The sequence below is a fragment of the Galeopterus variegatus genome, unplaced genomic scaffold (genome assembly GCF_000696425.1).
Source record: "Galeopterus variegatus unplaced genomic scaffold, G_variegatus-3.0.2 Scaffold1421, whole genome shotgun sequence".
In the NCBI taxonomy this organism is placed as follows: Eukaryota; Metazoa; Chordata; class Mammalia; order Dermoptera; family Cynocephalidae; genus Galeopterus; species Galeopterus variegatus.
This window is the reverse complement of record NW_007727532.1, coordinates 141,427-155,816: the sequence shown is the minus strand read 5'-3', so window position 1 is coordinate 155,816 and position 14,390 is coordinate 141,427. Positions and strand designations below refer to the sequence as shown.

General features: G+C 39.6%; 1 protein-coding gene across 1 annotated transcript in view; it reads left to right on the top strand.

Annotated features, from left to right (window-relative positions):
* Window positions 1–13,481, top strand: part of ENOX2 (ecto-NOX disulfide-thiol exchanger 2) — a 53,154-nt gene extending 39,673 nt beyond the window's left edge. Inside the window, exons 7-10 of the mRNA XM_008576892.1 lie at window positions 2,646–2,753; window positions 6,116–6,224; window positions 9,618–9,703; window positions 11,942–13,481. Of these exons, the coding sequence (XP_008575114.1) occupies window positions 2,646–2,753; window positions 6,116–6,224; window positions 9,618–9,703; window positions 11,942–12,073 (435 nt within the window). The 3' untranslated portion in view covers window positions 12,074–13,481. The remainder of the gene's footprint in view (window positions 1–2,645; window positions 2,754–6,115; window positions 6,225–9,617; window positions 9,704–11,941) is intronic.
* The last annotated feature ends 909 nt before the right edge of the window (window positions 13,482–14,390 follow it).

The window sequence follows — 14,390 nt, the reverse complement described above, 5'->3', positions numbered from 1 at the left end:
TCAATTATTTAGATATGAAAAGTGCTGACGAGTAAGTATCAGTTGATAGAACACCAAGTAATACAGCCTTTTAGAAGGAATAGCAGGAATCCGACCCATGATTTAGGCAGACGTAGGGATGTTATAAGTTTTTAAGTATCAGTGCTTTGGGCACATAATACCAATCTGTTCTTATTTTGGTTTTTTGTTTGTTTTCACAGTCATTTATGCAAATAGGTTTACCTGCACATAATTCCAAGTATAAAGAGTAAAGTAAATAAGTACATCCACCTCCAATTGCATTCTGATACGACATTGTATAATAGATGCTCACATCTAGAAGTTTTATGTTACCATCACCACAGTGAGCCTACAATTTTAAAGATACCAACACCTGCTTTCACTATAGGAAAGGAAAAGTGCTTCTGAATAAGGGTACTCTCCTCTTCTGTCGTGCCAGAGTACCAACCATTTCCTTACAACTTAAATTGTGCAATAATTTTTTACCTCTATGCCTTGGAATTATCTAGGCCAAAGCTAATTGTTGGTTGGAAATTACAAATTATGAACAGGGAAGCTCTTCTGGTACTAGAAGCCCAATGTTATTACTTCTGCCACCATTGTCTTCCTTTGTGACAAGTAATATCACATTAATGTTTCACCTTTCCTATTAGCAAAATGTGTGAAGTAATGCTTACCTTCCTCTTACCGTCACCATGGAGTTGAATTAGAACATATAAATTATATCAGAGATCTTCCTGTCAAAAAATGCATCTCCTCAGCTTCAAAGAATATTGGTAATACACATTGTGCCATTGCCCTTCTAATGGTCTTTTGCAAGCTTTTGAAAAGCAAGACTTTTGAAACACTTTTGTTGTTATTTTTCCCTTACCTTGATTTTCAAACCATTCCACAGAAGGATAATTGTGCTACTTAAATGCAATTCAAGAATGATGAATTTTTTTTTTTCCCTTTTTGTCTTTTTTCGTGTCCGGCAATGGATCGCAACCCTCAGTGTCGCGCCCGCACCGGACCAGGACCGGGAACGGGATCGCAACCCTCGGTGCTGCACCCGCACCTCGCTCAGCCAGTGAGCGGGAACCGGTCTGTATGTGGGATCCGAACCCTCAGCAGGAGCGCCGCCGCACTCCCAAGCGGCGCACTGTAGCAGTGCGCCACCGGGCCGGCCCATGAATTTTTTTTTCATTTCATCATTTCAGAGACCTCAGTGAGAATTAGATCTCTACCTCCTAAAAAATGAAATTGTACTCATTTTAATTACTTTATATTGGAAAAATAGCCTTGTAAACAATGATAAAATTTCTCCCATCTTATCCCAAAAGATATACGAGGGTACTTCCAAAAGTTCACGGAAAGATTCATATTATCTTTTAGTGAACTTTTGGAAGTACCCTCATGTAATATAATATGGTCGTTAAGAACTCTGGGGTTGACCTTAAGTGTGTGTGATGAGAATGGCACTTTGTTTATGTGGTCTTTCTCCAAAAAAATATTACATCTATCTAATCATGATTAAACACAACAGCAAGACCTAACTTGAGGGACATTCTACAAAACACCTCACCAGTGTCCTTAAAACTGTCAAAATGATCACAAATAAGGAAAATCTGAGACATCATGCCAGTCTAGAGTAGCCTAAGAAAACATGAAAACTAACTGAAATATTATATTCTGGATGGAGTCCTAGAACAGAAAAGAGACATTTGGTAAAAACTAAGAAAATTGAAATAAAGTATGGACTTTAGATAATAGTAATAATGTATCAATACTGGTGTGACAAATGTACCATTGTAATGATAACAATAGGGAAACCTGTGTATAAGGAAACCTGTGTATAAGGTATATGGGAAATGTCTTTAATGTTCTTGCAATTTTTCTGTAACTGTAAAATAATTCTAAAATAAAAAGCTTATTTAATGGCAAAGAAAAAAAAAGAAAGAAAAGAAAAGAACTCTGGGGCTGAACTGACCTGGTTTATAATCCCAACTCTTGTCACTTATTATCTGAATGGCCTTAGGGAAGTCACTTAACCTCTCTAAGCCTCAGGAATAATAGTATCATAGGGTTATTATGAGGCCTCAATGAGATCATGCATAGAAGACTCAGCACAATTCTTAGCACATATTAGGCATTCAATAAGTAGTATTTGGTGTAATTAATAATAATGATAAATCCAGCTCCATGCCTATTTATATGGAAACTAACATATATGAACTTTGGATCACTTACTACTTTCCTCACAGAAATTGAACTTGGCTTGGCTATTTGCAAGAATGTTTTACTTCATTAAGTTCACTTCTGTGCAGCAATTGAAATATATATGCAGCAACTGAGATATTTCCCACACAATATTAACTGCACCTTACCCTTACTTTTGGCCAGAATAGGGAAGAAGTTAAGTGACTGGATCAATTAGTTTATCAGGCCCTTTCTAAAATATGAACAAGTTTAAAGGAAGTTCATAAAACCAGATAAAATAACTAACTGAAAAGTATCTTGATTTTCCCATTCTCTACATGGAAAAATGATTCTGTGTACTGGGGGAAAGTGAGGCAGGCCTGCCTGATATCTAACTTCAGCCAAAGATTTTAAATGAATTGTGGTTCCTTAAATAGTGACTTAATTGTCTTTGGTCTTCATTGCAGCATCTACTCAAAGTCCAAGAGGAATACAAAAGGAAAGAAGCTGAACTTGAAAAAATCAAAGATGACAAGTTGCAGGTGGAAAAAATGTTGGAAAATCTTAAAGAAAAGGTACATGAGTCCTAAGTAAACCTTTTCCCTTGCCCCCCCCCCTTTCAGTGATAATGAAAATTCCCTGGAAGTTACTGTGATAGGAATTCATGTAGAATGTTTGGTTGATTGGGGATTAAAAGCCCTTCTCCAAGGTAATTCTTATATTAAGGGTTCTGCTTTTGGGTATGAGTCATTGACATTTCCAAGGGTTCTGGAGAGTATACTTTTCAATGAATATGAAGTCAGTCCATCCCTAGAATTCCTCAGTCTTCTCTCTTGGAGAAGACCAGAGTGCACACCTCTTCCCTGCTTCCCTAGTCCAGCAAATCTCAATGTAGAAAACTCGTGTGACACAAAGTACCTTTAATCGAACATTTCACTAAAGGAAGAAACACAAGTGCAACTAGAACACTGACATTTCTTTGCAGACACTCCATCCAGTGTAATAATGAGCAGCTGCAGGTGAGAGTAATAGCCAACACCAAAAGGAGGGAAACCTTGGAAAGAAACAGAGAGAAACACTATTCTAAAGTTAGATAATAGCAATAGGAAAGGCAAGATGAGACTATCAAGTGAGAGCTTGCAGCAATAAAAACTACCTGTGAGGACCTCTGAGAGAGTCTGCTAACATCTGGACAAATTAGTGTATCACAACCATGAATCAGGTGCCCAATCTCTTTAAAGTTTATAGAGTCTACTGATGGGTGTCTCCTTGTCATACCTCTCCAGTCTCTTGATGCCTGAACATCTAGCTGAAGTTATCCTCTGAAAAGAAAGGCCCATTGACCAAAACTGCCTGACTTTAATGTCTCAGAAGGAAGAGAAGATTAGGAGGTGGGACCAAGAGTCAGAAATCAACAACGATACAGTTCCTCAAGAGCTCATGCTCTTTATCTTCTTTGCTCAGCTTAGAAAAATGCAGTGCATTCAGGCCCTGGGTGTTTACCAGCACAGTGACTTCCCCCAGAGTGCTATGAAGAACTGGCAACCTTGGTATAGTTGAAACAAATGATTGAAAGTGTTTTCTTCTGGAGGCCATTTACAATATGCTTTTAATTCTTCTACTTCATAAAACCAACTCACTTTCCAGTTTTGCGGGTACTGTTAAAGAAATGAGCACAATCCCAGAGAAAGTCATTTATCAAGGATTTAATTGAGAAGTGCCAAAGCTGCTCTACTTATCAGGACTTTTGTTCATACTATCAGAGCTTCTAAAATGTCCCAGAGCTGCTACATATTGCTTCCTGCATAAAATGGAGTGTGTGTAGCCAGAAGACTATAGATAGACATGGGGTTATGCTAATGACACTGTGCTCAGAATCATTCTTTAGAATTGACATCACAAATTGACTTAAGGATATTTTTAGTGTAAGCGGCTTTCTGCTTTGTAAAGTATTTAATTTAAAGAAGCAAGAGGTCAAATAGCATAGAAGAAACTGGCCATGTTGTGCCTAAGGATAAGTAATTCCCATTCTGGAATTGAATATACCACAGAGTGGTAGCTAAAGAGGACAGAGAGAGAGATCCAACTGATAATCAAAAAACCAAGTGAGTCAGAATGTTTTTTCCTGTTATTTTAAGCAAAGCTTCTTTTAGAGAAATTCATGACAGTTTATTATAAACTGATCTTCTCTGGGAAGCTGATTTGTTACCAAATATTTCAACCTGACACAATTAGGTTAGGAAGCAAAGTACCATCACATTAGACTGCAAAAATAATTTCAGGTTGAAAGGAAAGTAATAAGTTTTGGTGAGGAGGGATCTTCTTTGTTTGTTTTTGTTTGGGTTTCTTGACAGTGAGCCACAGTGTGAGTTATTGTCAGTGTTGTGCAATATAACAGTGTGACTTATGTCTGTCTTACTGTGAAAAGAACTAGCTCTTTGAATCTGCTAGTAAAATTCAAGGTGATAAGCATCACCTCAATATACATTGTAATTTTTTTTTTTTTTAATGCTAGCTGTAATAAAATTGAAGTCAGGTTTTAGTAAGGGTACAGTTCTATTCAAGATGGCTAAAACTTCTCAGGATATATTCACATCTTAAATCAACCCCAATCTGTTAAACTCTCACACTTAAGAAATGGCTTACTGGATCATTTAATGTTTTAAGATGTGAAGCCTGTGGCTTAGAAGTGAGCAAGTAGTTTAAATCAAACTTGGCATAATGGTTACTGCCTGAATTGGATTCTAAAGGCCAAAGATTGAGCAGGTCATCAAGAAAGGGTTCCCCTCCTACTACAGCCAGGAAGCCTATAAATCCACAAAACAACATGTCTTGTACCATAGACCATTCATCTCACTCAGAGACAGCATCCTGGAAGATTTGAAGACATCTTTAAAGAAAACAGAAGGAATCCTGTCCCTGCTGAGAGTTTGTGGAAGGGAAGAAGTGATAAAGCATCTGAGTCAACCACGATCTGCTCCACAAGAAGCATTTCCCCAGCATTTTCTTTTACAGCAGTAGAAGACTGAAGTAGTGATTTCTTTTATTCCTTCCTCTTAAGGCTCTTTCTTCACATTTATAATACAGAAAAGATATTCTCAGTACCCAAAGAGAAAGAAAAGTCCGTGAAAGGTCTGGAGGTATTTTTCAGTTTGATGCTGGTCATGGATTTCTCCTGAGTATCCTTATGAAACCTGCCTGCTGACCTCAGAAAGAGAAAAAATTACAGTGACAAAGGCCACTAACTAATGATATTTTTGGTCATGGTCATTTCTTGCTGTAAAGTCAGGAATATTCTAACTGACAATGTCCTTATCAGAGAGAAAAGAGAGAGTGAGAGTTGTTAATCAATAGATAAAAGTTCTAATTTTTACTTCAAAAGCCAACCTGTGAGTGGATTGGCTACAATGCAGATTCTCCATTCAGAGATGGGACTTACCGTTATCGGGATGTGGACTTTAAAAAAAAAAGGAAAGGTCCTTTTAACAGTGGTTAATATGGAATGAAATCCCAGCTGCAAGACTTCCTAGCAATGGGATCTTAGCCAATTTACCTAATTTATCTGAGCCTCACTTTCTTCTCTGTAGAATGGAGATTATATATATATCTAACAGTTCCTGTCATCTAGTTAGGAGACAATAAATGTTGGGTCTGGTCCCCCAGATTATTTGTATAGAGTCAAGAATGATGAAGGCAGAAAAAAAACTGGTGAAGATAAATGTTTAAATTTTTCTGTGCTTGAAGCCATATAAAGAAGCTTTGGATTATCTGTGATCCTTTTGTAACTTATGCTATTTCCCCTCCCATTGAATAATCTAAATTTGACAGTACTGCTTGTATGGTCCTGTGTTAAGAAGTTACCTGCTGTGTGGTTAATTGAGATCAGCTCTATTGCCAAATAAGGTGAACTGACCCAGGAAGCATGTTATTCCCACAGGAAAGCTGTGCTTCTAGACTGTGTGCATCAAACCAGGAAAGTGACTACCCACTTGAGAAGACCATGAACAGCAGTCCGATCAAATCTGAACGTGAAGCACTGCTAGTGGGTAAGGAAACTAACACACACACACAACACATAGGATATGATGGAGAAGGGGAGGGGTTTACCTAAGATTAATAAGCACACGCCAAGCATTTATGAAGCATGACAGTGCAAGAACCCATAGTCCCGAAGACAGTGGGGTAAGAACAAGTACAAATTGCTATAAAAATTCTAACTGCAGCTCCCAGCCCTCATCAGGCTCTTTGTCACGTTAAGTGTGTCAGTACAAGCACTATGCTAAGAGGGGGTCAGCTGGAGAAACACACTGTAGATTTTCTAAAATCTCTATGCAAGGATAGCTAAGCCCTCTCACATCCACTCAGGGGGCAAGTGCAGACCCTGTTTGACAAAGAGCTTTTTCAGATGAGCCTTTGGAGCAAGTGTATGCCTCTTGAGTTTTTCCAGGTTACTGGCTGAGCTATTGTTACTCATGATACTTCTGACACCAAATAAGAGATTTGTTTTACCTCCTGACACCAAATATGTAGTACATTTCCCAACACCACTTCTCCAACTCTGAAACACCAACTGGGTGTCTTACGATTCAATTCAATTCAGTTCTGACACTACCCAAAGTTACTATCAGACTACACAAGTTTAAGGGCTCAATTCCACACGACTGCCCTGACTTTAGATGCCAGTCTCAAATATCAGGTCTCCAAGTTACCCACACTTCTGTCCTATGTGGCTGCAAAATCAGGTGTTCCCATGATCCTTCCCCCAAGTTTGATAATTTGCTGGAATAACTCACAGAACTAAGGAAAGTGCTTTACTTACTATTACCAGTTTTTTATAAAGGATACAAGTCAGGAACAGCCAAATGAAAGAGATGCATAGGACAAGGTACTGAGAGAAAGTACGTGGAGCTTCTATATCCTTTCTGGGTGGGCCATCCTCCCAGCATCTCAATGTTTTCACCAACCAGGAAGGGATTTTTATGGAGGTTTCATTACATAGGCATGATTGTTTAAGTCAGGTCATTCAGGATTAACTCAATATCCAGCCCCTCTTCCCTCCTGGATTTCTGGGGAATGAGTCTGAAAGTCCCAAACCTCTCTTTCTGGATGCCAGCCCCCATCCTGAAGCTATCAAGCTATTATGGGGCCTCTAGCCACCAATCATCTCATTAGCATACAAAAAGACATTCTTATTTCTCCAGAGATTCTAAGACTTTTAGGAGCTATGTGCCAGGAACCAGGGACAAAGACCCAATTTTTTTTTTATATCACATTGCTGATGACTCAGGAGGTTGTCTGTTGTGTGTTGGACACTGGTGGACTCTGACGAGATCAGTGCTAGAATTGCTCTCTCTATATAAAAGTTTATTCAGAGAGGCAAGATATCACAAATGGTTAAAGAATCAGATAGACCTGGCTTCCCATCTTGACCCCAGCATTTCTTTTCTGAGCTTCGGATCCTGCATCTGCAAAATGGGCATAATAATAACACCTACCTCAAAGGGACAATTGTATTTATTAAAATAATTCACTTTAATCACATAGCACAGTGCCTGGTCCAGAGTAAACCCTTAGTGAGTGGAAACCATTTCACACTTACAGCACTAGTCACAAATGCTTGTTAACTTTATATTCCACTTGGAGAACAGTAGCAGATTGAGGTTCTAAAATATTCAATCATTTGGAGAGGCTAGTCTTGGGCCACAGTACATAATCCCAGCTGCCTTCTAGGAAGCTGAGCCACACAGTAGCCCCAACCCAGTCTGAAAAGCCCTCCACACTGACTGGCTTCTGCCTATTTGTAAAATATATTTGCCTCCTTTGGTAATGGATATTATACTCAGATTTAACACTTTGATATGTTAATAAAGATGCACAGGGGGATATGCCATTGAGTCTTCAAGAAAAGTGACAACTTATTAACGTTTTCCAACTGAAACTTCTTAACAAATTGGCATGGCAACAGGGAGACCTGTCAGAGAAGTGCTGGGGGTTGAAGGAAGCCTCTGTAAGTCTTAGAAAAAAATGGTTCTTAAAATAAATGTTTCTTGTTTTGTTTTTTTTTAAGAAGGTAGTCTTAGGCGGACAGAGAAAAAGAAAAATGTTTTATAAATCAGTTCTTTGGGTGCGAACTCACAAAAACTGTTTAGTGTTTTTAAACCTCTGGAGTTATTTCTTGGCATTTGATAGCCTTTCTTGGCTTTGGCATCTAGAATTTCTGTGAACATGGACTGTCTTCTTCAGAATTTAAGTTTCTCAGCTAGAATCAGTGCTTAGAAATGTCATTTACCTAATCACTTAAGAACAAAATAGTGTTATAAGTAATAGCATCCCTTTGGGACAGATGTTGAGTCCCACCATCTGTTCCTTCTAAACTGCCCACCCCCACCCCCTTGCTATCTAATATTTGGAAGATTCTCACAAAGAACTGATTGAACTTTGAGGTACAATTTAAACTTGTGCTATTTTTTTGTCACTCTCTTAAAGGGACAGAAAAGTTGTAGTTTATAAACCAAATTAAATTTTACTTTTATTTCCTGGCAGTTTTCAGCAAAACTCAATTCTGGGTCTATTTGAAGTACCTTAGATCTTATAAAGGAGGTGAATCCAAAATAATTAAGAAAACAAAATAGTGCACTTGTGGTCAATTTATTTCCCACCTTTTGCCAGAGAAAGAAGTATTAGAACAATTAACCTGATGGCCAGAACAATCAAGGCAGTTACATGCAGCTGCCAGTCACCCCAGAGTTAGGCTGAGCAGAAATCGCATGTGTTCCTGGAGGCTGTAAACTGCTATAAGAGTTCCGTAACACAAAATGGTTTGAGGCTCTAAGCACAAAATGCTAGTGACCACTTGAATCAGCTGTGAATGGAATGTTTGGCTTTTCTTTACAGAGCTACTTACAAAATAAAACCCTAATACAATCAGCAAGTTCTCTTGTGAGAGGCACTAGGTTAATCAGGCAAAGTATATGATTTGTACATTTGCCATAACAGCAAGACATTATTAATGCCTAAGAGGCAGAAGTCTAATTTAAAGACCATGCAAAGGAACTGCAGAAAAACCAGCACTATCTAAACTCATTGTAAAATTCTAGAGTTTGGATGGTCTTTAGCCATCACAAATGATAGAAGTGATCCTCAAATGCCAGGTTTTCTACATGCGGGGCAGTAGGTGTAGTGGTTAAAAGCAACTGTCTGGGTTCAAATGCACTGCTGTGACCTTGGGCAAGTTGCTTAAACTTTCCATGCCTCAGTATCCTCATCTGTGAAATGGGGATGGCAATACCTACTCACAGTGTTGTTACAAAAATTAAATGTGTAAAATATAGGTAAACTTAGGACAGTGCCCAGTATATTTATGCTGTGCATATTCACTGTCATGTGAAAGCTCAAGGAATACAGTGCTCAAGGATAACCTGCATGGTCTTGTCTCGCAGGGATTATCTCCACATTCCTTCATGTTCACCCATTTGGAGCAAGCATTGAATACATCTGTTCCTACTTGCATCGTCTTGATAATAAGGTATGTGGGGGCCTGTAACAGGGATGTAGGAGGATGTAGGGTTCTTTGTGAACCTGTGACCTTACTCTCCTCAGGCATAAATATATCATTAGTTATTGCTCTAAGGCAAGGTTTCCCTCACCTGCTCTCTCACTGCAATTCGGTGTAGAGTTTCCCTCTTGCCAAGTAGGATGACCATTTGTCCCAGTTTATGCAGGACTGAAGGGTTTCCTGGGACTTGAGACTTTGAGTGCTAAAACTGGGGAAGTCTCAGACAAACTTGAACAAGTTGGTCACCCTACATTCAAGATACATCTGAGAAGAATTTTTCTCCCTTCTTCTTAAGCTGCAAATTAACCAGCAAATTAACCAGTATCAGCTTTCTCACCCTTCAAACTTTTGTCCTGGGCCTTTAGCCATTAGCAAATGCTAATTTTCAGACCTGGAAGTCTTACTCTAATCATGTCTCCCATCATCACTACTGCCATTTTCAACTGCAAGACAATCCAGGCAAGGACAAAAAAAAAGATGGAACAATGAGCTGAGGGGCTCTGTAACACAGACTGAATATTTGCTCACAACTATCTCATGGGTCATTTCCTTCCCTGGGTGCTATCCTTTGGGGAACTCACAGAACACCTGGAGCAAGGGTAAGTGCTCATTCCTGAGGAAGTCAAGGATGCCTCTTAGAAGCTGGAGGGGTCTCTTGACTCCTCAGAATGAATAAGCTCATGATACATTTTTCCAGAAGCGCCGTTCAGTTAAACCTGCTCATGGATTGTATTCACTATTTCACAGGACCTGGGCCTTTTGAGAAGTGCCATTGAATACAGATTTCTGACAGTCGGATGTCCAAAATGTTAAGCCATTTAACCATATGTCCTCTTAAAGGCACTGACCCATTTGGGAATCTTATTGCTCTGACCATATTCCAGCTGTGGTGATACATCCTCCTCAATGGCATTTATTTTAGTCCTAGCTAGCACTCCCCCCTCATTTCCCTCTTGGAAATGATGCTATTCTGCAATTATATAGCCCATTTGGCAGTGAAGGGGAGGATGGAATGTGTATACCAGGACCCAGTGGTCCATTGCAATGGTATGAAATTGAACTATGTGTCAACAAAAATTATCTAGTTCTTTTTTAATTTACAAAAAATAATACGTACACATTGTCTTAATGTAAGCAATGTAGAATCATAGTAAAGAGAAAGTGAAAGTTTCCCACAATCCTACCCCTCAAGAATAATGATTGTTAACAATTTGGTAAATATTTCAGGCCCTTTTCTATACATATGCTGTACCTGTATTATATGTATATATCTATAAACATTATTTGTGTTTCTTGAAATGGGGATTCTACTCTACATGATACCCTGCAATGTGCTCCTTTCACTTAAGTGGGTACAGTCTACCAGCAGCACTGGGAAGAAGGCATGACTTCACTTCTAACCTAGGCCCAGTTCCTCCTTAGCAGCTTCCTGCCAGAGTAGTGCCAGGGCCTTCCGAAGAGAGCCTGCATTGGTACCAGCAGGTTTGGGGGTTCCCTCCCTCCAGCTTCAGGAACATTCAGTGTGACAGCAACTCTGGGTTTCTTCAGGAATCCCCAGGTGCTGTTCAGCCAAGCCCTGCTGCCCAAGTTCACAGTTAGGAAGATTGCACTACTAATGTAAAGATGACCACCTAAAACAAGCCCTAAAGGAGTCCACAGGTTTGTCTTTTGTTTTTGTGTTGCAGGGTGTGTGTGTGTGTGTGTGTGTGTGTGTGTGTGTGTGTGTGTGTGTGTGTGTGTGTGAAGCGGGGAGAAAGACAATGCACACAGGAACACAGAGCATTCTGCATTTTTGTTACTACTCCTTTGTGAACTAATGTGTGAGTGTGAAGAAGTCTGCTCTGATGGCAGCTATATCTGCCTCCCTCCACTCCCAAAAGATTAGGAAGCCTCAGTGGGCCTGCACACAGCATCATCGGCTCTGGGCAGCCGTCATTCTGCTGGCCACAAACCCAAGCCTCTCCACCTGACCAACACCAGCTCTTTCCAATAAGCAGGCTCAGTGGACTCTGGTGGTCACAGCAGAGGAATGCTGCTGTCTGGAAGCCATTCTACCAACATGCACAAATGTATAAGGAGGGGGAGGAGGTTAACCCCCCAACACACACACACACACACACACACACACACACATATCAGCATTCTAAAATAGCAGCAGATTAGGAAAGTAGAACTGGTTTTAAATGGAGATGTCCTCTCATCCCACAGATATGCACCAGTGATGTGGAATGTCTCATGAGTAGACTCCAGCATACCTTCAAGCAGGAAATGACCGGAGTTGGAGCCAGCCTGGAAAAAAGATGGAAATTCTGTGGTTTTGAGGGTTTGAAACTCACCTGAATCTCTTTGCCTGACAACCTGGGATCCTGAAAATAAGTGTGTGTTGGACAAGTTTGAAAAGTGATTTGTGTTTTCAATGGTTTTCAAGTGGGAATTACTTTGAATTTGTCAACTCATTTCTGGAATATCTTTTGAGTTAAAATAAGGATCCTAGAACAGCACCTCAAGCTACAGGCCCTAAAGAGAAATTGCCTCAAACCTCAAGTGCTGTAATGTCCTCCCCTTTCTGTCAATTGGTTGTCTTTTCTTAGTAGCAGTATTGAAAGAGTCTTGAGGCTAAAGAGTGTTGGAGTGTTCTCAGTGTCTGTACTACTGTTGTAGACTTTGGTATTTTTTAAAACACTGTTAACTGAAATGTTTTGATGACTTCTATGTGATTTGTGTTTCCAAACTTCTCTTCACATTAATGTTGCTACTGGTGAAAGGAATGAGAGGAACGCCAGGTACTCTGTGTAGCTGCCGTTGTCTTTCCAATCCTCAGTAGACCAGTAAATGAATCACACATCAGCATCTTCTAGAAGGTGCTTCATGTTCACCCTTTAAATAACAAAGCATGGTTTGTGGCTTTTTGCAAAATTACTATGAACCAAAAGTTGACAAATGTTCTAAAGCTATTTTCTCTAATATATCAGATAAAAGGTCTATTTCAGAATTTTTAAAAATAAATCTAGATGAATCTGCAGAAAGCGAGTATCCAGTATGATTGGCATGTGTTCGTGCTATTCAGAATCACTTGTAAATAGTCTGCTTTTAAAGGAGGGCATGTTTAGTTTTCTATGGATCAAAACACGCTCACACATGGGTGCACACTCACACACATGTACACACATTAGCAGAAGGGGGTGATTTTATTATCCTTTTCCCTCTGGCCTTCTTACAGTCTGTTGGTCCCTCTTCTGCTGCTGTCAGTGTGTTGAATTGCAAACCGTGTATTGCTGTAAATACTATGTTTTACTTCATGCTGAATGTTTGCAAAGAGTTGATATGAGTATTAATAGTAATGAGTTAATTAATAATGAGCCAGGGTATATGAGGCTTCCTGCAATTAGGTCAGCTGCACCTGGAGTTCTGACTGCCAGGGCCACCTCCAGTTCTGCGGTGCCCAACAGCAGATCGCAATGGCAGAGTGTGAGTGGACCAGTCAAGATGTTCTGCTTGGTGGAAAAGAAAAGGAAAGGATGGAGGTTTGGGGCTAATATAGTGAGGCAGAGATGGTCTCTATTTTGTGGAGGTGGTGGTGGTGCTTATAATAACACAAGCATGCCCTCCCTTGAGTCTCGATTAAACAGGATGTACTGAGTAAGGAAAGCCAATGGAAAGTATTTCACAAAAATACTTTGTAAATGAGATGTCATTAGTGTTCAAAGTTGTATTTTTCAAAGATAAATATTCCTTTTTTTATACCTCAGTTTTGTGTTCTGTTTTGAATAACTTGCTCTCTAAGTAATCCTTTAGTAGATTATCTTGATTTCTTCCTTTGGGTTACCAGGGTGTGGAAGAAGATGCTAAGCCTGCCTTGACAACTACAAATAGGGTCCCACAGCCGCCTATTCAAGCCAAAAATTAGCTTCCCCCTCAAGCATGCTGTTGTGGCAGCAGCAGGAAGCTAGGGCTGTTTTTACACGAGTTTCCTCACTGAAGCATCTCTGTCATCAATGCTACGAAAGACTTTGATTCATCAGTTTCAGGGACTCCTGGAATTATTTTAATAATATCTATGAAATCAAGGGAAACTTTCCACTTATCAGTTATTTCTTATTTAAATAAGTTAAATAAAGCTAAATTTTAAAGCAACAGCTGCCACACCTAAACACCTTGCTCTCCTTTAATCTACTTATATTGCAAATTGTCTCTTTCTATTACTCCTGCCAGTTTAGTCCAGGTATACCTCTCCCTGCCTGCTTGAATATACTTGTTGTGATGGTTAATTTTATATGTCAACTTGGCTAGGCTATAGTGCCCAGTTGCCTGGTCAAACACCAGTCTAGATGTTGTTGTGAAGGTATTTTTTTTTTTAGATGCAATTAACATTTAAACCAGTAAACTTTGAGTAAAGCAGATTACCCACCAAAATGTGGGTGGGTCTCATTCAATCAGTTGAAGGCCATGTAAGAAAAGAGTAAGGTCCCCCTGAGAAAGGAATTCTGCCTCCATACTGCCTTCAGACTCAAAACTGCAACATCAGCTCCTGCCAGAACTTCCAGCCTGCTGGCCAGACCTACAAATATCAAACTTGCCAGCCCCCACAATTGAATGAGCCAATTCCTTAAAATAAATATCTCTCAATCTCTCTCTCTCTCTCTTTCTCTCTCTCTCT